Genomic DNA, 24253 nt, shown 5'->3' with positions numbered 1-24253 from the left:
TTTTTTTTTTTTTGCGGTACACGGGCCTCTCACTGCTGTGGCCTCTCCCGTTGCGGAGCACAGGCTCCGGACGCGCAGGCTCAGTGGCCATGGCTCACGGGCCCAGCCACTCCGCAGCATGTGGGATCTTCCCAGACCGAGGCACGAACCTGTGTCCCCTGCATCGGCAGGTGGACTCTCAACCACTGCGCCACCAGGGAAGCCCCCCCATACACAATTTTTTAATGTATGGATTTATGTATTAATACTTCATATATCGGGATCCACATTAGATTTTCTTTGAAGAGTTGGCCTGCAGTGGTTTTTTAATTTATTTTTTGTTATAATTCGAAGCTCATTGGATTGGAAGGCAGTTAAGCTGTGTTGGTAGCTCACATTCAGTCTTTTCAATTACATAGACATGTTAGGTGATGGCAAATAATTCTTCTGGTTGGCATCTGTTGGTTGAAAGCGTACATAAATGACCAAATGCTTCTGTTAATTCAGTAATGTTTTTAATTAAATCAGTCAAAGCAACATGTACAGATGTTTGAAAAGTAATTTCATGCGTTACACACATACTGTATTATTTATTGAGCACCAGACAGAAGTTCATAATTATTTCCCAGACACCTTTTAATAAATGGCAGCCCCACGCCCCTCCAGATTCCTCTTCCTACAGGTTGGAAATCCCCCGGTTAGTGACTGGGGATGTGATGAGATCAGGGGAAGACAGAGTTCCAGATTCTGACATAGAAGTAAAAGTCGAAGCTGTGAAATAGGGGAGACTCCTGTGGGAGTGAGTGTGGAGAGAAAACCATGCCCATATAGGACTTGGGGACCTGGGGACCACCTAGAGGATGAGGAGGCATTGAGGAACCAGGGAAGTAGTCAGAGGATGAAAGCCAAGATTGTGCAGTGTCACCAAAGCCAGAGGGAGCTCGGTGGAGGGGAGTGTGGGCCAGGATCCCATGTTCAGAGCTTTGCGGGGAAGGATGGGGCAAGGGCCTGGGAATCAAGAAAGGCCTGGTGGCCTCAGCCACTGGAAAGTAGCCATGAGGGTTATTTCATCAGAATGGCGATGGCAAGAAAGAAGCCAGATGAGGAGGTAGGTTCTGTAGCTTGAAGGAGCTCAGGGAGAGGGGCAAGGAAAAGCTTCTAGAGGAGGCAAAGCGCAGCATGTGTTTGTAGATGGCAGAGAATTAAAGAAAGGGGTGTTTGAAGATTCAGGGAGCTACATACTATGGGGAGGAGACTGAGAAAGAGGTGGGGGAAGTTCTTCCTTAGACACCCCGCCCACCCCCACCCCCACCCCCCCAAAAAAGAAAAAAACAGCCAGAAGGAAGAAAGGAAGAGAGTGGTGCAAAAAGATTTTGAGGATTTAGGGGAAAAAGCTCAGGGAACCTGATGTCGTCAAATGACCTAGAGCTTCTCGGTCATGGAGATGAGGTTCCCTATTTTAAGGGTGTGGAGCCGGGATGACATGAGGAACTTGACCAGGATGGAGGAGTGTGGATGGGGGCTAACTCCTGCCACCTGGGAGCCAGTGGTGGCTGGCACTGGCTTGCATGGGCTGTTCGCATCTCTCCCTTCAGGGACATTTGTTGGTAGTTTGGTCATGGTAGGAGGATTCACACCATGAAAGTCAGCAAACTACAGCTCTAGTCCCCACCCCCAGCTCAAGAATGGGTAGTTGAACATTTTCCAGCACACCTAAAAGGGTCTTGCTCACAGCTAAGGCAAATACCAGAGATAGACCAGAAAGCCAAGGGACAGGGCACCAGCATGGGGGACCTGAGGCTGTTCTTGAATATGCACCCTGCAGTGAGAAGCAGGGAGGGTCCAGCTGCACTTTAAAAAGCCATGTGCAAGTTGAGCAGGAACAAAGTCATTGTAATCTGGCTTGCTTTCCACTTTTCCAAGGGATCTCACCAGTGTGACCGTGCAGTTCCCGTTATCGGACAAGGGAAAATTCTCAGCTCTTGCAGGTCTAATCAGAGTTAAGAATTAGAATTTGCAAAGATGATTTGGGGCTACTACACAGAGAGCAGATATGCTGAAGCCCCTCCACATTTTTGCGACCGGACCACCCATCCGTTTGGGAAGCAGGGATAGAAAGTCTCATCGCCTGGGCTCCGGGGCTGGTGGTGACAGGAACCGTGCGGTACATTCGGTTGCTTTCTGGGCCACTCCACGCACACGCCACTTTCTCTTGCTCCAGCTCATCGAGGGCGCCTCCGCAGAGCAGAAGCACGGCCTGGGCATCACCACCATGGATTATTATTACTACCTGAGCCTCTCGGGGTCCTTCACGGTGGATGGCATTGACGACAGGAAGGAGTTTCAGGAAACTCTGGTAAGTGCTGGCGCGGGGCAGCTCTTCAGACCGGGCATTGCCTATGGCAGAAAGGGCAGGGGAGGTTAGCAAAGCAAAGAACAGCCCGATATTCCCACCTCATGCTGCTGGAAGCACTCTATTTTCTGAAACACACTTGTAAACACCCTTAAATAGCCATGTGCCCAGTTGCTGGAGGACTACTTAATGGTTTTAAATGGGTAAAAAAAAAAAAAAATTCATCATTACCTGCTGCAGGTGCTCTGATTAACAGATAAAAACTATTGTGGGTAATGCATTTACCATACCTGTTTGCCAACAGCTTATACAGTTGTTGAACTGTTTTCTTACAAAGGCAAAGCAAAAACTGCTCTTATGACCTTAATCAGGTTTAGAAATCTTAGAACACCTTCAGTCTCTTCTCCACCCGCTTTCTCTTCCCCTCTGTATTTATAGGTCAGAAGGAGAGCCTCTACTCCATTCTTTTCACAATTTATGTGTTTTATGGTGTAAGGTATAAATCCAGGTAGATTATTGAGGGTTCACATCCTTGGGGAAACGACTTACTAAGTCAATCTAGAACTTTCTGAAGGTGGGCTGTTGACCCATTTAGCCTCAAAGAACTGCATCACCACTGCCCTTTGAGTCGGGTACCAGCCTGCCTCATCCCTCAGCCCAGATCCAGAACCAAGTGGGAGAACTGGCAGTTGGAGGTACAGTTGAGGGGAAGCTGACCTTTGTGCTCGTGTGTCCCGGGTGCCAGGGAGGAAGATGGCATCAAGGGGCCACATGGTCTCAGAGGAGCTGGGAGAAAAAAATGCAAATAGGCCTGCATTGGTCCTAGAGTACAGTTCTCTTAGGATATTGGTATCTAAGACTCAGGCATCTCAGCTCCTTTTATTGAATTTAATGGACCTCAGAAACAAGGCTTTTCTAATGATGCTTTTATTTGATCTTCCTGGAGATTTTTTCATCACGATCCTTTTGCAAGTACAATTTATTCTCAGCCCTGCCAGTGAAGAGGAAGATCTATGAGTATTGAGAGTGGCTGGAAAAGGGGCACTGGTGCCCTTGGAGGGAGAGGAGTGGCAACAAGGAGAAAACTAAGGGACGAAAACAGACTTGTTGACCGTGCAGCTGCCGCTCCATCTGAGTGTGTTTCCTCCAGAGCTCTCTCGCCCTTATTCCTGGAGGATTACACGTTCTCTGTGTAAAGACGAAACTGCCTTTCCAGCACCATGTTGAGACTTGAATGTGTGAGGGGGAGTTGGTCAGTGAAAATGTCAGGGGCTTCCTGCTGCCATCGCAGACTAAGCCAAGTGTAACTGCACACGCAGTTTGGCGTCTTTCTGATGTGCTTCTATAGCTGGGGATACACTTGTCTGGATCGCTTCTCTCTTCTTTTCCAGCACGCGATGAACGTGATTGGGATCTTCGCGGAGGAGCAGACGCTGGTGCTGCAGATAGTGGCGGGAATTCTCCACCTGGGAAACATCAGCTTCAAGGAAGTTGGCAACTACGCGGCCGTGGAGAGTGAAGAGTGTGAGTGGTGTGGGCACCCAGTTGCCAAATGAGGGGACGCAGTTGCTTAGTTCCGATCAGAAGTTACACACCACTTTCCTTTGCTCTGGGTTTTTTGGTGAGAGAGGCTGAGAACCCTTAGGTGTCCTGCTGTGGCAGAGCTTAACGGCCTCACGGGAGTCTGTGCCTCTTCTGTACACTCACACTATGGACCATTGATGAGATTGTTTCAGTTTATGATTAACTTTGGGGAAGTCTGGCAGAACTTCACATATAGGTTTAAAAATAAAGTGATACTTCAATGAAGATTAGTAAGATTTGTCTCCTACTAAAAATCTTTTCTGTAACTGCTCTTTAGGGTTGATATTCACCTAAAGGTTCTAAAGAGCATCACAGGCTATATATAAATAAGAAAAACTCATGTGTATAAGTTGCCCCATGGGTTGCATTAGACCGGGCTTCTGAAAACAGAAAAAAAAAAAATGGACCCTGACTGTTGTGTTGGTATTGCTGGTGACGGCCTTTAATGTCCTCTCTGTAGCAGTCAGAGCCTGAAGACCTGAATGATCACTTTTACTCTTTGAGAAGAAATGAGGTGCAAAAGAGGCACGTTACTCGTTCTGTGTGCTTCGCTGTGCCACAGCCGCCGTGGCATGTGACTTTAGCCTCGTAGGCATCAGTTGGCTTTCCAGGCTGCTCTCAGAACCCACACATCCTTTAACCACCCAGGGAGACGTTTCTTCCTTTCTCAGCATTCTTCAAAGATGGTAAATTTAGATGCCTGGTAATAAATAGTATCCTACTCATTGCTGACAGTGCAGTAAGGCTCTTTCCATTCCAAATAAGGTTCTTTTTTATATTTTTGTTTTCTTTGGTGAAAAAAGAGGGAAGTTCTGCCAACTTTTGATGTCTGTCTGATAAAGAGAAACGTGAATTATGTTTACCAGGGGAGGGAGTGGGGTGGAAAACAATAAATACACAGGGTGTCCATAGGGTCTAGAAACACAACCTAATAATAATAATAACTGTGTTTCTAGACTTCATGTACCTTATCCTTCCCATTTAACAAATGCATGTATGTGTCCAGGAGGGTGATGAACACTTGCCTTTCAACATGGATCTCTCCAATTTCTGGGTAGTTTTCTGTGGACATAGACTGGAATTCTCTTGCCTTCTTGGTTCGTGCCATCCTTTACTGCCTCTGTAGGCTGGAGAAAAATGTCATGACTCTGACACAGCAAGCATTTCCCTGGGTGCTTGAGCCACGAAGTGGTTCGTTGCACATGAGTGTCCAGAGGAAGTAGCCTCCTCAGCCAACTGGGTAAAGCCCAGGATTGGCAACTGACTATGAAATCCCCTGATAGGAAGTGGTGCAGGGACGGAGATCAGAAAAGACTATGCTTGAAGCCAAAGAGGTCTAACAAAGAAAAGTGGCCTCCTCCCAATCATTTTGTTTTCTTTCAGTTGGTAATACCTTAACACGGTTCGGGGGTACACGATCAGAGTTATCACATCTACCCCTTTGCTAGTCGACTTAGTTCCCTCCCCCGAGAGAAACACTGTTTCCAATCTCTTGTACTCCTTTCAAGGGAATATTGTGTTCCTGAGAAACTACTCATGTCTGTTCTTTTTTCCCCACTCTTGTATGTTAATGGGAGCGTATAACACGTTCTACAGTTGCTTTTTCACTTCACATTATATCTTGGAGCTTATTCTGTATCAATTCATTAAGAAGCGTCATCCTTCTTATAGCTGCATTAGCATTCTGTTGCTGGGCTATACTGCAATGTATTGAACCAATCATCTGTCGATTGACATAAAGATGGTTTCACATCTTTTGCACTTCTAATTACTTAAAATGAATAACCTGGTTTGTGTCGTCTTTCTCATATTCGAGTTTATATACGGAATAGATTTATAGAGGGAAGGGCTAGCCTATGTTTTTATAAAGGAAGAAAGCAGACTTTCCTTAGCTCTTGTATGGTAGAAAAAATTGCTAAGACTCCCATCACAGCTGGCCTACTGAAGCAAGATATTAAATACAAATTAACCTAAGAACTTGGTTGAAGGAAATAAAAATACTACTTAAATAACCACGGGAATAAATTGACAGTGCTATAAATAAATTGACCCGTTATTAACGGGTTAGAAAGCACAGAACCTCAACACCCAAGACTGATACACCACATTTACCTTGCTGTTTCTTTTTTTTTTTTTTCTTTGTGGTGCGCGGGCCTCTCACTGTTGTGGCCTCTCCCGTTGCGGAGCACAGGCTCCGGGCGCGCAGGCTCAGCGGCCATGGCTCACGGGCCCAGCTGCTCTGTGGCATGTAGGATCTTACCGGACCGGGGCACGAACCCGTGTCCTCTGCATCGGCAGGCGGACTCTCAACCACTGCGCCACCAGGGAAGCCCCTTGCCGTTTCTTTTATATTTGTAACAGGGACTTTTGCTTTGCTACATCTTTTCGGTTTCTCTATCTTCCCTATACGTCCCTATACTTAAATGGAAAAATTAAATCCAACTTTGCTTTACACTTGAGTGCAGTAATAGAAATCTATCCTCATTATCAAAATGTGCTAAAACATTACTTTCTAGCAGGTTCTTTTATGTTCTGCTTAACTCTTTAACTCTACCAGAGTTACATCAGCGTTTTTAATTAATCAGCGCCTTCTCCTTGCCCTCCTCCTGACGCCACTCCCCCAGCCTCCGACCTTCCATACTGCCGCTCCTATCCAGCCACCCTAGCACACACTCTTGTGGAAATTCACAGCCCGAAGGAAGTCAATATGAGTAGCCCTATAATTTCAGCACCAGGGCAGTCACTGAAGAAGACAAGAGGACATAAAAGCTAGTACCTGAAAGACATGGCATGGATTTTTTGGAAAGCAGGTACTAGATTTCCTCTCTAGACTTCTTAGCTGTTTCTCTAAGCCTGTGGCTCTGATTCTTGGCCAGACTCCATGCCTTGTTTTTCAAGTGCCTGTGATCCTTCACTTGTGCCGTCTTCTTTTCTGTAGAAGAGGTAGGAGGCATGGAAGGAATATCATGTTTCCTTGTTAGCCCTGTCTGTTTTGTCTCAAGGACCCAAGAACTTAGTCTGTATTGCTTTATTTCTTTAGCTGTGGTCATAAAGGTAATAGCATAAACTTTTCTACCAACCGTTTTAACCATATGCCTACTTTAGCATGATTGGGGGCTTGGGAGAAGCCCATATTTAATCTACGTGCTATCTGCCTGGTGAGAGTGATAATAACCAACATTATAGTTTCCCCTTAATGAAGGCCTCCTCGATGTCAGACACTTTGATCAATGTCTCTTGAGTTTCGCTGCAGAGCTGCGTATGTCCAGTGTGATTTATGGGCGTCTTCTGTCCTCGTTCTGTGCAAGGTGATTTTCTTTCGTTAGAGGACACATCCAGATTCCTAAACATATGTGTCAACAGTAAAACTAAAGTGAAAAAAATGGCCATTGGCAAATGAGTGCATTTAACTTTGTTCACAGGCCCTTTGAAAAAGGAAGTCCTCTACTTGTCATAGTGTTTCTGTGGAAGAGTCCTATAGTTAATAAATACCTTGTTCTGGCATTACACTTTTTCAGAATGCATTCACTGACGTAATCTCATTGGAAGGTATATACTGAGAAATGTCAGCCTGTTACATTCAAACACCGTCTGTGAAATTCAAACAGATTATCCTTTATTGGGAGCCTTATGATTTTTGAGCATTATCATAAGGTCTTTCATAAATAAAATCCCTTTATCAGAGAATTTTGGTACAGCTTTATGCAGAAAAAGAAAACTCATATCCAAGTTCAAAATTTTGATTTGTGTCCATGAACATCTTCCATTCATACTGGGAAAAAAATCTGAGCATTCTTTCATGTGCAGGAATGTCATTCTTGTCATTTATTCACATTAGAGTATTTTGACCAAAAGTCAAGAAAAATCTGTTTATATTACTAGCCCCCCTCTTGGTGAGTTTCTTGACCTGAAACAATTTGCTGACCCATGAGAACCTCACCTTTTCAATTCGAACTGACCGCAAACTATGCCAACTACATGTCCTTAGGATTGGATGGGTGTTCTGAGATATGAATAACACCGATCCCCTCCATCACTCTGTACACCACCCCAGGGAAATCAGGTAACACCCCTCTCTAGAAGTCATCCAGGCCTCCTTTGACTCCTACCCAAATATCCCCTACCATTCAGGCCCTCCACCATTGGAATTCATCCTAATCTTTTTTTTTTTTTTTTTTTTTGCGGTACACGGGCCTCTCACTGTTGTGGCCTCTCCCGTTGCGGAGCACAGGCTCCGGACGTGCAGGCTCAGCGGCCATGGCTCACGGGCCCAGCCGCTCCGCGGCATGTGGGATCCTCCCGGACCGGGACACGAACCCGTGTTCCCTGCATCGGCAGGCGGACTCTCAACCATTGCGCCACCAGGGAAGCCCCATCCTAATCTTTTAATCACCTCCCTTGACTTTCATCTCCAGCTAGTGCTACACACCTCAGCTGTGTCTCCCACATTCTTGCCTCCTTGCCTTTGCACATTCCACTCCCCTGTCTCCCTCTTCTTTCTTCCTCTGCATCTGTACAAGTCCTGTTCATCCTTTGAGCCGCCACCCCCCAAATCCCACATCTTCCTTGACCATCCCGGCAAACAGTAATATCTTCCTGTTCTAAATTCCTCCAGGACTTTATTGTCTGTCTGTGCCACATACTCAGCTTTCTGTAGGCTTCTTTATTTGCTAAACTACCTTTGCCTCATCTAGATTGTCTTTAAGATTTCTTAAATACTTTATATCCTGTCCTCTCTCTTTAGTAACCCTACACATGGTGAGCACTCAATAACCATGTGATTTGCTATCTTTCTGAGCTTGATGGTGTCAGGTGCTTCAAGCTGTTTGGGAATGATGATGCTATGAAAACACTGCACCAAAAAGGAAGCAAAACAATTTTATGGAGCCAAGGAAATGTTTCTTGATTTAGTTCCTTCCGGGCTGTCTTGCTGCAAGCTTGGAAAGATGTCCATTTTAGGCATGTGGCAGTGATCTCAATAGGGGGGATTGGTTTGCCACCCTTCTTGGATCCTGATTTGTATTATTGGAAGTCTCAGTCATCATAGGAATTGACTCATGTAATAGAACAATTGGGAAAAACGAAGTGGATGGATGTGTGTGGGAATGCTGATAAGCAGTGTTCATTAAGTGAAAGTTCTTGGGGGCCAACGACGATGTCTTCTGTGTGTGCACACACACACGTGTCTCCATGTATTTGTGAGATGACTTGTTAAAATTCTGAAAGACAGTCATGTTTTATTTTGTTTTGTATAGTTTTGGCTTTTCCTGCCTATCTCCTGGGGATCAACCAGGACCGGTTGAAAGAAAAGCTAACGAGCCGGCAGATGGACAGCAAGTGGGGAGGCAAGTCGGAGTCAATCCACGTGACCCTCAATGTGGAGCAGGCGTGTTACACCAGGGACGCGCTCGCCAAGGCCCTGCACTCCAGGGTCTTTGATTTCTTGGTAGATGTAAGTAAACACAGCTCGGCATTGTTGATGCTTCGTATTTTAGCATCACGTAAAGAGTGAAACTTCTCAGAGCTTTGTTTCCGTGTTTCGTCTCATTCCTTATAACCGTTACTTTGCTCCTCCACTTTTTATCCTCACCCTGGGATCATTTTTTACTTTTCCACTTTTACTTCTAGCATGGTCCAGCAAGACTCTAATATGGTAACAGCCTCTTGTGGACAAAATATTTAGTAAAGCCAGGACTACAGGCCAGAAAAAGAGGAGACCCATGGTCATGAATCCTTGAGTCTAAAGGTTTAGAATGTTGTACTTGTCATCTACTGCTATGTTACAAATTCACCCCAAACTTAGGGGCTTAAAACAGTAAGCATGTATTCTTTCATAGTTTCTGTGGGTCAGGTATTTGGAAGTGACTTAGTTTGGTGGTTCTGATTCAAGGATGAGAGTGCAGTCAAGATGCTGATTAGAACTACAAGGCTTGGACTTCCCTGGTGGCGCAGTGGTTGAGAGTCCGCCTGCCGATGCAGGGGACACGGGTTTGATTCCTGGTCCGGGAAGATCCCATATGCCACAGAGCCACTAAGCCCATTCGCCACAACTACTGAGCCTGCGCTCTAGAGCCCGCAAGCCACTACTGAAGCCCACTTGCCTAGAACCCGTGCTCTAGAGAAGAGAAGCCACCACAATGAGAAGCCCGCACACCGCGGTGAAGAGTAGCTTCTGTTCGCCGCAACTAGAGAAAGCCCATGCACAGCAACGAAGACCCAATGCAGCCATAAAAAGAAAAAACTACAAGGCTTGACTAAGGGTGGAGAACCTGGTTGCAAGATGGTGCACTCATATGGCTGTGGGCAAGATGCCTCAGTTCCTTGCTACGTGAGCCTCTTTTCTGGGCTGCTAGAGTATCCTCCCAACATGATAGTTGGTTTCCCCCAGAGTGAATAGTCTAAGAGAGAGCAAGGAGGAAGCCACGAAGCTTTGAATGTCCTCAGATATTGCCACTGTGCCATCTTCTGTTCATTAGAAGCAAGTGACTAAGTACAGTCCACAGTTAAGGAGAGGGGAATTAGGGTCCACTTTTGGGGGGGGGGAAGAGTATCAGAGACTTTTTGGATATATTTTTTAAACTGCCATATATTTTTTAAATGATGGCATGACCGTATAGATATTATCTATACATATTCATATAAATACATATTTATACATGTGTACCACTTATAGATTGTGAAAATTAGTCTCTCAGCAGTGTGGAACTGCCAGTGGCAGTCTGTTAATCACTGTAGCTTCTAAATGGTAGAATAATAATAGCAAGCACTTATATAGCACTTAGTATGTGGCAGATCCTGTTCTAAGTAGTTTAGAAAAAAATAACTTACTTTTTACAACAACCCTGTGACTTAGGTATTATTCTCTCTATCTTACGGATAAGCTAACAGGCACAGAGAGGTTAAGGAACTTCCCCAAGGGCACACCACTATTAAGTGATAAACCTAGGAATTGAGCCCAGGTAATTCGGCAGTGCTCCAGCTATTTCATTCCTCTGCCTTTTATATATTCAAGCCAGAAAGGACCCCAGGGGGACCCTAGTCAAGGGACAGCAGCCTGGCCATTAGATCCAAAAAGTCTGTGTTTGAGTCCAGGCAGCAACATCTATAAGGCTTAAAGTATGGTTGGTGTGTTTAGGTTTGAGTAAGTCGGGGCAGGATAGGGTAATTATTCTGTGTACTACTTGTGGTTATTTTAAGGGTAAGATTGCTTGGGAAGGTCAGGGTCATAACGAAACATTAGTCATTCTTTTACCTTGTCCAGGCCCCTCATTTTTACTGAGAAGGGAATCTTAGCCCTGAGTGTTGGTGGTTTCACCCAAGGCCATTCAGCAAGAGGGTAGTGCCGAACTGGGATTAGAACCCACAGCTCTTGTCTCTGTTCAGTGCACCTTCCGGTGCTGGCCTTCCCACCTTATTTCCTTTCTGTCCTCCCTTGATTTTTTGTGTGGTATAATGAGATAGATAAGCGATACTAATTGGAGCTGACATTTACTAAGCCCTGGCTGTTTGCCAGGCACTGAGCTAAGTGCTGTGTATCATTACCCATTGACTCATAAAAGATGAGTGTCCTCTTCTTCACCTGGAAAACACCTCTGGTACTTAAAAATTCATCCGGTTGTTCACCACCCCCAGGAATTTTCCTCCTACATTCCTCCCTCCCCTGCAGTCCTCACCAACCCCCTCTCACCTCCACCTACCCTCCTATCATTGTCTGTTCCATTGATTACACGTCTCTCCTCACAGTGGTCAAGAACACAGATATAGTCATCATACTACTTAAATTTAATTCCAGACCCTTCCTCTTGTCCAGTGTGATCTTATGCTTTATGATGTTATCACTGTTGTTAAGAGAATTGTAGTGAGAATTAAATGAAACAGCACTTGAGAAGCCCTTGGCGAAGCCTGGCACAGGTGATTGTTGAATATGTGTAAGCTGCTTTTATTACCTTCCCTTTAATACTAATTTATGGTATTACTGTCCATAGTTGCCTCTGAGAATAGAGACTGTCTTCTTGACATTCCTGCCGTATTATGCTAGGTGATCATTAATTGACTGCAGGGCATCCCTCATTTTATTGCGCTTTGCAGATACTGTGTTTTTTTACAAATTGAAGGTTTGTGGCAACTCTGTTGAACAAGTCTGCCGGTACCATTTTTCCTACAACATTTCGTGTCTCTGTGTCACGGTTTGGTAACTCTCGCAATATTTCAAACTTTTTCATTATTATATTTGTGATGGTGTTCTGTGATCTTTGATGTTACTACTGTGACTTGCTAAAGGCTCAGAAGATAGCATTTTTTAGCAATAAAGTACTTTTCGATGAAAGTATGTACTTTTTTTTAGATGTAATGCTATTGCACACTTAATAGACTGCAGTATAGTGTAAACATAATTTTTATATGCACTGGGAAACCCAGGGATATGCTGTGACTCACTTTTTTGTGACATTTGCTTTATTGCAGTGGTCTGGAGGCAAACCTGCAGTATCTCTGAAGTATGCCTGTACTGAATGGGGTCAATGGAAATAATATTTACAAATCTTGCAATATTGGTTCTTTTTGTGAAATAGGTTTGACTTCAATCACCCAAGATGATATTTTCTTCTAAATCTTAAGACTTCTTGAGAGAAACTAGCTCTGCCAGAAATGAGTGGTTTTCATCATTAAGCAAACTTTTTTTTCCTACCAGACTAGTTTTTATTAGATTCTGGTGGTTTCCCAAAGTACTTGACATTGCACTGAGACCTTTTTTTAAGGGGCAATTCACCTGTCTTTTTGTCGTCCTCTATTTCTAGTAACCGGGAGTAGCTACTTCCCTTCCCCCCATGCATGCCCATTTCTAATATGAATGTAAAAGGAATTACTTACCATGCTGGTTACTTTCTTCTAGTCCATCAACAAAGCGATGGAGAAGGACCACGAGGAATACAACATTGGTGTCCTAGACATCTATGGCTTTGAAATATTTCAGGTAAGACCAGTTTGAGTAGTTGGAGACTACGAAGGGAGATACTTTTTACCTGGCTTGAAAGAAATAATTCTAGGCCATGGAAGAAAAACCATCATGGCTCATTTTTGCCTCTGAGTTCTTCATGTACTTTTACCAAATTAGTTTCTCCTAAATATAAACTACGCTGCTTTCTACTGATGCCGCCAACATTTCTGTTAAGCCTTTTCACTAAATCACTCAACAAATGACTTTAAAATGATTTTGCAGAAACAATTACATGAAAGTAACATTTTCCTTTTTTTTCCCCAGAAAAATGGCTTTGAACAGTTTTGTATCAATTTTGTTAATGAAAAATTACAGCAGATTTTTATTGAACTCACATTAAAGGCAGAACAGGTGAGCAGTCCCCCTTCCTTCATCTTGTTCTATTTCTAATTTGTTTTGTTTTAAAGGGTATAGATTTCTCTCTTTTGGTAATAGATTCAGATTTTAGTCTTGTATTAGGAAATGTACTTAATAGAGTCAGGCAGAAATACCATATGCCACTGTGACATTTTAGTCTGAAGTATAAACACCATCTGCTACCTTTTCTTTCTTCTTTAAGTAAATGATGCTGTGAAGTTGGACTTAGGACTGGCTGTTTTTACTACTCTCTGACTCATTGACCAAGTAGAAATGGAAGCCTATTCCAACCCCAGCTGTCTGTGGCATATACTGTGTTCCAAAGGAAAACTTGGTTTTCTCAGATTTGCTCTGCTCCCAACCTAACATAAAAATAAATGTGTCTTTAACAAAGCTGGTATTTAAATTTGGACTTGAGGTAACTTGTGTTGCTTATACTACCTTCTGAAAGTCCAGGGCAGGTTCCCTTTTATCCTGGTACCTACTGTTGGTCGATTTCTTGGGTCGCTGTAATAAGGTACCACAAACTGGATTGCTTAAAACAATAAAATTTTTTTCTCTCCCAGGTCAGGAGGCCAGAATTCAAAATCAGACTGTCACTAGGGTAACACTCGTTCCAAGGGCTCTAGGAGAAAATCCTTCCTTGCCTTTTCTAGCTTGTGGTGGCTCCTGGCATTCCTTGTCTTGGGGCAGCATAACTTCAATCTCTGCCTGTGTCTTCACATGACCTTCTGTCTGCATCCAAATCTCATTCTTTTCTCTTATAAAGGCGCCAGTCATTGGATTTAGGGATCACCCTAAATCTACGATAATTTTATTTACGAGATTCCTAGCTAATTATACCTACAGACATCCTATTTCCTCACATTTTGAGGTTCTAGGTGGACACAAAATCTTGGGGGACACATTCAACCCATTACACATATCAAGGGCTGTTTGAGGAATGTTTATTCGTGGACGTGTTCGTGCCTCTGCTTAGGAACCCCGGTGACCAATGGTTTTCACAGAAACCTCTGCCCTGGGATTCTTCCAGCCCATCAGTGTAGCTAGAGCAAAACCCTAAGGGAGGACATGGTAGGGACTGAGGTGGGAGAAGAAGGCGGAGGCTAGATCACAGAGGAACTTTGTAGGGGGTGGCAGATTTTAGAGTAGTACGATGGGAAGCCATTGGAGAATTTTGACTAGAGAGTGACGCGAGCTGATTTGTGTTTGTTTTTGACCAGGTGGCTCTGGCTCTATAGACCTACAGGTAGGGTGGGGCAGGGGGAGGGCAAACAGGAGTGGAAGTTTCAAAACCGGTTAGGAGCCTCCTGCCTGAGACTGGGCAAGAAAGGGGGTGAGTAGACAGTGATGGCAGCAGTAGAGGTGGTTCCGTGGTGACGTGGTCAGAGCTGGCATATGTTTTGGAGAGTGAGTCAGCCTGAGTCGCTCAGTATAATTACCAAAGGGAAAAGGAGTCAGGGATGATTCCTACCTCTGTAGCTTGAATAACAGGGCCAATGGGGAGACTGTTTACTGAAGGGTAAGATGAGAGCAGTTGGTTGGAGACAGTGGAGGGATGGAGGGCCAGAACCTGGTAGGTTTGAGAGGCCTGTTATACCTCTGGGTGGAAATTCCAGTATATGAAATACATCAATATATGAATCTGGAACTCAGTGGGGAAGTCTAGACTAGAGAAATGAATTCAGGTGTCATTAGGCTATAGGTGTTATTTTAAGCCAGGGAGTTGATTGGAATTACCTAGAGAACGAGAGTGGAGGAAACAAGGCTGGGAGATTGAGCCCTGAAAGTCTCCATCAGTATAAGGATCTGGATAAAAAGAAAGAGCCAGCAAAGGAAGCTAACAAAGCCAGACTGCTGAGGAAGGAGGAAAACCAGGAGAGTGTGATGGTGTTCATCAAGTGTAATGAGACCTGAATGAGGGGCCAATGAGGGGCCTTCCCTTTAAGTACCTAGATGCTAATCTGTGCTTCTGTTCCATGTTGAGTTCAAAAAGATTGTTCTATAACTGGACCTACAGGTTAAGCCATTTCAAAGTCAAAAACAATTGTATGGGATCAATTCCATATGGTTCCAACCAAACATAAAAATGACCAAGCAATGAAATGCCCCTTTCCTCTTCCTCTTAGAAAAAATTAAGATTGCAAGTTTTTATTGAAGGGCATTCAGGTTTTTCTTTCCTCATGATTCCTGTGCCTGTGGTATCCATCATGTGCAGAGCTCCAGCTGGTCTCCACTGGGTAATACTGTGAATTCCCACTTTCTGTTCTACAGGAAGAATATGTTCAAGAAGGCATCAGATGGACACCCATCGATTACTTTAATAACAAAATCGTGTGTGACCTCATCGAGAACAAAGTTGTAAGTATCGGTCTGGTGTGTCTCTTCACGGCTTACAGGTTTACACTACGTGAGTTTTTGTTCTCTCTGTCATTGTATTAGAATAAGCAAAGTGACGGCTCTGATTTGCAGAGAGTTGTAGCGATTACATTTATTTTGCTTATGGGTATATGTGTGAAAATAGAGTTTTACTCTTGTAGTTAATATGCACATGTGTATGAGTACATTGCCAATTTACGAACGGAGGTTGTTACTGAATCTTAAGAGAAGACGGTTATGACTTATGTTGATGGCATAGCATATGAAGAGATATAAACTTGACCCTGCCTCCTAGACCATTTATACAACTTCTAGGACTTTAGCCCTAGAAATGATTCAAAAGGAAATAAAAGGGTATAGAGAGAGATCTGTACAGTACTGTTGTGTTCTGTTTTTTTTATAAAAGTCCCAACTGGAAACAGTGAAAACATCCATAGAGAACTCAGTCCTTAAATAAACGATAGCATAGAAGAGTAGGGAAATATAGCCATCAAAATAATAAGTATAAAGACTGTGTAAAACAGCAGGATTATTTATAAACTAGTGCTATGCAGAAAAAGTAATACATGATAGAATGTGTCCAGTGTGTAGCTGTATTAACCATGTCTATATGGGTAACAGGCTGAAAGCGAACATTAAGAAATGAATTAGGGTCCAAGGAAAATGTTTTTATCTTTCGGGTTTAAAAAATCAACCTAGTACAAATAGGAGTGAGCAGATAATGATCTTTCTGTTTATGGCTTTGAATAAAACTTCAGGGAGTTAAACTATTCTCTTTTTTTTTTGAAAATGGACTTTCCCCCATCGTTAGATCTAAGTGGTGACTCCCATTTGGGAGTATTAATAGCATTCTCCCTCAAAGGGAAAGATTGACTTTCAAGATGGTATCTTAAATCTAGGGAGCGGTTTCCTTGCTTAAGGAAAGACCTGATAAACAGTATATATTTTAAAACAGTCACTGAGTTGGGACTTTGCTCTCTTGGTCCCATCAGAACCCCCCTGGGATCATGAGCATCCTGGATGATGTATGTGCCACGATGCACGCGGTGGGTGAGGGAGCGGATCAGACGCTGCTCCAGAAACTTCAGATGCAGATTGGGAACCATGAGCACTTCAACAGCTGGAACCAAGGCTTCATTATTCACCATTACGCTGGGAAGGTATGGCCAGGGAGCAGGGCTTCAGCAGGAAAGGGGAAGCCATCCTTTTCAATGTCTATCTGTATTAAGCCTTTGGGTCTGTAATCTATTTTCTCACGAGGCGACTGAAAGCAATGTCCATAGAGTTTTATGTGCCTCAGTGTGTTTTATTCATCCATCATTCATTCATTCAACAACATGGGACCCATGAAATATTTGGAGAGACAAACAAAAGATAGTGCGTATACACCACTGTGTTATTTTTTAGCATGAATCACCCTTAATATAACATAAGCATGAATCAACCTATATATATATATATGTGTGTATATATATTTTTTTTTTAAAAGATGTTGGGGGTAGGAGTTTATTAATTTATTTATTTTTGCTGTGTTGGGTCTTCGTTTCTGTGCGAGGACTTTCTCTAGTTGTGGCAAGCGGGGGCCACTCTTCATCGCGGTGCGCGGGCCTCTCACTATTGCGGCCTGTCTTGTTGCAGAGCGCAGGCTCAGTAGTTATGACTCACGGGCTTAGTTGCTCTGCGGCATGCGGGATTCTCCCAGACCAGGGCTCGAACCCGTGTCCCCTGCATTAGCAGGCGGACTCTCAACCACTGCGCCACCAGGGAAGCCCCAACCTACATATTAACTGCTGAAGGAATGAGATTTTTTCTCACCTCTCATGCAATCACAAGCTTGCATTTTTTACTTGCCCATCCTCCCTGGGAGTATACATAAGGACCAGAGGCTCCCTTTGGGGTTCTCATAAAATGCGTGATTACTGGGTGCTACTGGGTACCAAGCTTTGTGTGGGTACTGGTGATACACAGATAAGTAAATTGATGTCATGATATCTGGGGACTTCCTAGTACTGTGGAAATTCATTGGTCTCACCCTTCATCCCAATAAGTCTCTTATTAACTAAGCAGGGTCCTTGAGCATGAGACTTCAACTAAACTGATCTAACTCTGACACCATTTGTAGGAGAGATCGCAAAGCCTCAGATGACATGGCCCACTGCAGTCCGTTAGTGAGCACAGAGAGTTTTATATTACTCCATCTTACCTAAAATTTAGAGGAAGAATTAAGTGTATTATTTACATACCCCTATAGACCCATCGAAGAAGGGCTATGTAATCATGAGAGCTGGGGTCCTGGTCATGTATCGTTTGGATCGTGTAAGCAGCCAGAGACCATCCGTCAGCATCTCCAGGCCATCACCAGCTGAAGTCATCTAACAAGTTAAAACACGCACAGCCTTAATGTGACAGATCGGGATGAAAGCCCAATTGTTATATCTGGAAATACACACACTCTCTGGAGGACAGCCATGCCAGCTTGGACGTTTTGTTCAATGAAATACTTAAAGGGTAAAATTCGATATCTTTCCATTCTTGGCCAGGTATCCTATGACATGGACGGCTTTTGTGAGCGGAACCGTGACGTGCTGTTTATGGATCTGATCGAGCTTATGCAGAGCAGTGAGCTGTAAGTGTGTTTGCCTTATCCGACACGGGATAGAGGTTTGACCAGATTTTCAATATTAGAACAAACGTGTGACATTCGAATGGTCGGCGTTATGTTTCCTTGTGCTGTTGGGTCTGGGTTATCATTAGACAATTCAGCTTCTCCAAACAGCTTTCCCCCCCGGTCTTAGTCTCTCCCTTGTACCCCTGATACTTCCCACCCCACATGCTAAGTGCTATCTGCATGCCCTTCAGGGCCCCCAGTTTCATCATTTTCAATGGTTTTATCAGGGAGAAGTGCCCATTCTGGAGTTGGGTTGGGATGGCTGTGCCTGACTGTCTAAGAGTGAGACAGTCTGGCTTTGTGACACTTTGCCCTCGGGACATCATCCCAAGAATTCTCCCTCTGTTTTTGAAAATGCTAATAGCTTAGCTAAACCGAAGTTAACCTGAATTGCTGAAGCCCTTGGGAAATGGCTCAAGAACTCAGGGAGGGGCACTCAGAGATCCATTTTAACCCCCAAGACCCTGACTAAGCTAAAAGCATAGCGCGGTGGGGGCATCCGCCTTGCAAGCTGCTGGAGCTCCCAGGGCCAGCTTCGCCATGTCCTTTCCTTGCCTCTTCCGTGCAAAGGTCCCCCGTGGTCCTGGGTAGTGATGTGAGATGTCATTTACATGATCAGGCCTGTCCATGCCTGGCAAGTACAACATTGCACAGTCTTCCAGATTTTACAAGTTTTAGAGCTGTCTCCAAGTAATAGTTGCCATTTTAGTCTCTGTTACTTCAACTATCATAATATCAAGGTTAACTTCTTTGATCAACAGCTGCAAGCCTGATAATTTTCTAGAAAAGGCCTGACTTCAATGAAGGCAAAACTGAGTTTCCTTTTTGGTCCGTGGTTCGAAGTTCTGCTCCATTTAACCCTCTTCCCCTCCCTCCAGCCTCCACTCCTCCCTGGCCCTCATCTCCCCAGGCCTGCACTTTCGTGGCACTCACACCCCTCACTTCGGAGATTCTTCTCTCAAAACGTAAAATCTATTTGCTCTTAAAAAGTCAGGTAAGCCACAAGTCCTGGCTTTTGGAGTTTATGAAAATCAGGTGCGGGCATGCTTTCAGAGGTTTTTTTAATTATTAAAATTACTGCAAAATTCAAGAGCTATTGACACTTCCATGTAAAACTCCTGTCATGTAGACATGGTCTGTTGTTTGGTAAACACATGTGCTGTAAAAAATCTATAATTGTGTCTGGTGAGGTTATGAAAGTAGAATGCTGTGGAGACTTCCTAGAAAATCCGTGATGCCCAATAAGTCATTTAGGGGGAATTTCCTTTGAGTGGCAGATTCCTAATTTACATGGATCACATCATTCATTCATTCATTCAATCCGCAAATATTTATTGAGCACCTACGGTGTACTAGGCTCTGTTCCAGACACCAGGGACACTAAGGTGACTAAGACATTGTCCCTGCCCTGTGCCTTTTGAGGCAGGCCTGTCAACAGCTGTAGCTCAGTTACAACTACTAATGAAGTTGCATATTCAGCAGGCAAAGCATTAGTGGATTAGCTGCACTTAAAATTGTTCATACTCAAAACACATTTTGTCTAGGTTTTTTGCTTGAGGGAAGGGAGGGTGGATACAGTGCCCTATTGACATCTTGTGGGCAGAGGCCACTGATCTGTGAAACATCCTAGAGTGTGTAAAGCAGCCCCAGGCCCCAGCACAGAATTATCCAATCCCAAATATCAGTAGCACCGAGACTGAGAAACCCTGCTTTGGAGCAAAGCAGAATCTGCATTGGATCTGGACAATTCATAGAAATCCCTGCATTCTGGTCTATCTTACTTAACTCAGAAAACCCACACTGACCCCCCTCTGTTGTGTCCTGTTGCCAAGGTGTATCTCAGTTCTAGTGGGTGGGGAAATTTGAAAGGCAGAGTTTAAAATTTTAGTTTTCAGGTCTAGACTCCAAGATGCTTCTGTCTTAGAATTCTCTCTCTGCGTTTCTTGTGTCCACTGCTTTTTTTCTCCCGGGTCACAGCTTGATGGCTTGAGTCAGATGGCCATTCTGTATCCAAGGTTCTGTGCTTCTGGACGACTGTCTCCATTCTCTATGGAAGCAGGCTTTCCAGCCCCCAAGGTACTTACTGATTGCTAATGCATTCTCTTTCTCCTTTTCCAGACCTTTTATAAAGTCTTTATTTCCGGAAAATCTGCAGGCTGACAAGAAAGGACGCCCAACTACTGCTGGAAGCAAAATAAAGGTTTGTTCTATTTTAATAGGGAAATTTATGGATGCCTATTAAGAGGTAGGGTTTTCTAGGCGTCAGGAACTACACCCCCGGGCCGGGATGCGGTCAGGGAGATGTCACAGATTCGTTACAGACGATGGCCAGAAGTAACGTTGCTGCTTGAGAACGGGTTACAGGATGCAGGTGAATTGGACTTGGCTGTACTGAAACCCCAAATGGGTATTAAAGTACCTCATAGCTTAATAGTCAGCAGATGATAATCAGTTACTTTCTAAGAGGAAGTGGCTTTATACTGAATCTAGGAGAATTCACATTAAACTGTCAGAGAGATTTTATGATCAAGAGCCACATTTTGGATTTTGATGATGCTTTTCCAGACCAGACCCCAGAACTTGCCAATTACGGAACTTTACGAACCTGAAATTCTACTGGGCCTTATATGGGGAATTCATGCACCTTCCGCCCTGGGTCTTGTGGGCCCTCCTTTCTGTGAATTACAGGCATCTGGGCTTCACAGTGTCTCAAAGTCAGAGGAATTCTTAGTGTTTCTTGAGAGCCTCTCATGGAGAGTGCATTGAATTATCGGAGGCACGGTGTGGTGAAATCGGTTGTCCCTGATTACTCTCTGAATTTAGAGGTTGTGTCAAACACACTCCATCGTGTAATTTTTTGAAAAACAGTCACTAAACGTTTTCTTATTTAATTATACCAGTTAAAAACAGTTTCTTATTTTATATTTTTATTATATTTTTTTAATTTTTATTTTATATTATAGTTGATTTATAATGTTGAGTTCGTTTCAGGTGTACAGCAAAGTGATTCAGTTATACATATACACATATCCATTCTTTTTCAGTTTCTTTTCCTGTGTAGGTTATTACAGAGTACTGAGTAGAGTTCCCTGTGCTATACAGGAGGTCCTTGTTGATTATCTATTTTATATATAGTAGAGTGTATATTAAATACAGTTTTTTAAAGAATCATACCAATTAAATACCACCCTGTCTTTATAATCAATGGAATCATTGAGTGATTAAGAGTAGGTAGGGCTCTGGGGCTCGTCACCTGTGTTCAAATCCCTCACCATGTGATCGCCAGCAAGTTACCTAAACTCTCAGTGCCTCTTTTGCCTTAGAGATTTCAGTACCTATCTCAGGGGGGTACTGTGGTGATTAATTTCCATCGTCCCTCTAAGGCACACACTGCCTGAAACATAATAAGCCCAAACCGTGTATGCTTTCCTGTTCCATACTACTCCGTCTGTCCCCTCCCTCTCTGCCACGCTTCTTCATCTCTGCCTAATTCTCAGTGGACACTTGATGTGCTTGTTCTGACTGTCCATCCCCCTGTGTGGCTCTGTGTGTCCAGATCCTACATGTCCTTCTCACAGTGCCCTCCGATAACCCCGGCCCCGTGAACACCACAGTTGCTGCTGCCTGTTTTGTTCACGAGCGTTTTCTTCTCCGAGTGCTGCACCTATGGAAGCCTGTCTTCCCAGCCTCTGAGGGCATAAGCCCTGCGTGAAATAAAGGGAACATCACAGCCACGAGACGCTTCCATCCGGAGGAGCTTCAGGTTTTGTGCAGGAAGTCAGGCGCACGCTAGAGGGTAGGGTTTTGAGTTGGAGGGTAGAGTCCTCTGGGGTTAAGGACTGTCATGTTCAAGGAACTTGAGACCTACAGTAGTCCTGGGACAGTGTCTGGATTGAGTTCACTGGGGCAGAGAGTTGACGGCAGGGAGGAGATGCAGTTCTCACGAGGCCCCAGATAATTGACATCTGCACGGAGCTCTGACTCAAGCTTTAACTTCTAGGTCCTGGATCAGGATTAGCTCCAGGCTGGAAAATCTAGTCACAAGACTGTCACATTCAGATCCAAGGGGCCCAGATCCTCAAGGCTGCAGTGACTCACGTTCAAGTGGTCTGGATTCTCAGTCCAACTTATTCCCTATAAAAAGCAGGGTGGTGTTAGGAGCATTTTTCTCCTCCTTGGAAGACTTGACCCCTTCATATTCTCGTCTAGTATTATGCTCAAAATAGCCACCTTCCGGGTGTACTCAAAATGTTCAGGACTGCTATGGTCTGGGGAGGTCAGCCTGAAGTCAGCCAGCTCATCTAGGGAGACCGTACTGTGCATATTCTCACCAGTGGTATCCTCTTGGTGAGCTGTGTGACCTCTGCCTGTCTGACACTCTGCCTCCATGTAGGAATGAGATTCTCCCTGTTTTATGTCTCCCGAGTCACCTCTTAGAGATGTATAGCCGTGGCCCAATCTCTTACACCTTTCATGTCTACAATGTTTTGCAGATGCTAAGTATCATCTTTTTCTTTTTTAATTTTTATTGAAGTATGGTTGACTTACAATGTGTTTCAGGTGTCCAACAAAATGATTCAGTTATACATATATATGTATGTATTCTTTTTTAAGTTCTTTTCCATTATAGGTGATTACAAGATATTGAGTATAGTTTCCTGTGCTATACAGTAGGACCTTGTTGGTTATTTTATATATAGTAACTAAGTATCATCTTAATGATATCCCTGAGGTTAAACGTTTAAAGGGATCCTGAGTTCCTTGGAAGAAAAATTAAATTTATGTTCAAGGTAGTTTTAGTGTTGGGAATCTTATTGTATTCTAATTCCTTAAAATTTAAAACTGTTCTGTAGGATTTAATTAATAGAATATTTGCTTGGTGAGAACTCCCACTATCTTTGTTTTTAAATAAGAGTATTCTTTCCTTAATAACATGTCATTTTTGAGGCTTTCCTAAATTCTACATTGTTGTGGCTAAAAGGGACCGGTTTTGAAATTAGAGCCAACGATTGAGGGAATGGAGCTCAGAGCTGGCAAAGTGGACGGGGCTACAGCTGTATCTAAGTGAGACTGGGCCTCTACAGGAGCAGATATGATGAGAGACGCGAGTGCCGTGAGGTAACTGGACTCGTAGACATTGAACATCTATTCCACCCTTCAGATTAAATTAGAGGTCTTCTAGTTCAACCTACTTAGTTTACAGATGGGGAAACTGGGGCCCAAAGAAAGTTAGTGATTTGCAACATAGCTCGCAAAGAGCAGAGCCAGGATCCCAATTCAGGCTTGCTAACAATCTATGTGGAGGGTAGAATGGGGAGCTGTCACCCTAAGCCTTTCTCACTGTCCTGTCTGCACTTTTTTTTTTTTCTTTTTTTTTTTTTTTGCGGTACGCGGGCCTCTCACTGTTGTGTCCTCTCCCGTTGCGGAGCACAGGCTCCGGATGCGCAGGCTCAGCGGCCATGGCTCATGGGCCCAGCCGCTCCGTGGCACACGGGATCTTCCCGGACCGGGGCACAAGCCCGTGTCCCCTGCATCGGCAGGCGGACTCTCAACCACTGCGCCACCAGGGAAGCCCCTGTCTGCATATTTTAATGCCTGCTACTGTAGGCAAGTAGACAAGCCTCTGTAGGCAAGCCTCTGCCCTTGTAGGGCAAGTGCCTTTGGTAGCTTTCTGTTCTAACTCATGGCCTCTTCTTGTCTGGAGCCAGAGTAAATCCAACCTGCTGCTTCCCAACCACTTCAGGGGGCATTTAAAGTTGACCCATAGCTAAATACAGGATCATTTTGAGATATATTCCTGTTTGCTCAAAATGATTATTCCAAAACCTAAAGGCTTCTCTCTAATCCTAACTCACCCAGTTAATTCCTTTTGTTATCACACTAAATTATCCCATATCTTCCTTAAGGAGGAGGATGGCATTGTGGTTAAGAAAAAAAC

The 24253-nt window shown here is 43.9% G+C and overlaps 1 protein-coding gene across 3 annotated transcripts in view; it reads left to right on the top strand.

Annotated features, from left to right (window-relative positions):
- MYO1E (myosin IE) overlaps positions 1-24253 on the top strand; it is a 202769-nt gene that overhangs the window by 129323 nt on the left and 49193 nt on the right. For all 3 annotated transcript variants that reach the window (XM_019947371.3, XM_033851745.2, XM_033851746.2), the window contains exons 8-16: positions 2201-2335; positions 3724-3856; positions 9172-9368; positions 12807-12887; positions 13176-13262; positions 15543-15629; positions 16640-16807; positions 18188-18273; positions 20434-20515. In XM_019947371.3, coding sequence (XP_019802930.2) covers positions 2201-2335; positions 3724-3856; positions 9172-9368; positions 12807-12887; positions 13176-13262; positions 15543-15629; positions 16640-16807; positions 18188-18273; positions 20434-20515 — 1056 coding nt within the window. The remainder of the gene's footprint in view (positions 1-2200; positions 2336-3723; positions 3857-9171; positions 9369-12806; positions 12888-13175; positions 13263-15542; positions 15630-16639; positions 16808-18187; positions 18274-20433; positions 20516-24253) is intronic.

This window comes from Tursiops truncatus, chromosome 2 (genome assembly GCF_011762595.2).
Source record: "Tursiops truncatus isolate mTurTru1 chromosome 2, mTurTru1.mat.Y, whole genome shotgun sequence".
Taxonomy (NCBI): domain Eukaryota; kingdom Metazoa; phylum Chordata; class Mammalia; order Artiodactyla; family Delphinidae; genus Tursiops; species Tursiops truncatus.
Note: the sequence above shows the minus strand (reverse complement) of the source record. Positions and strands in the feature narration are given on the sequence as shown.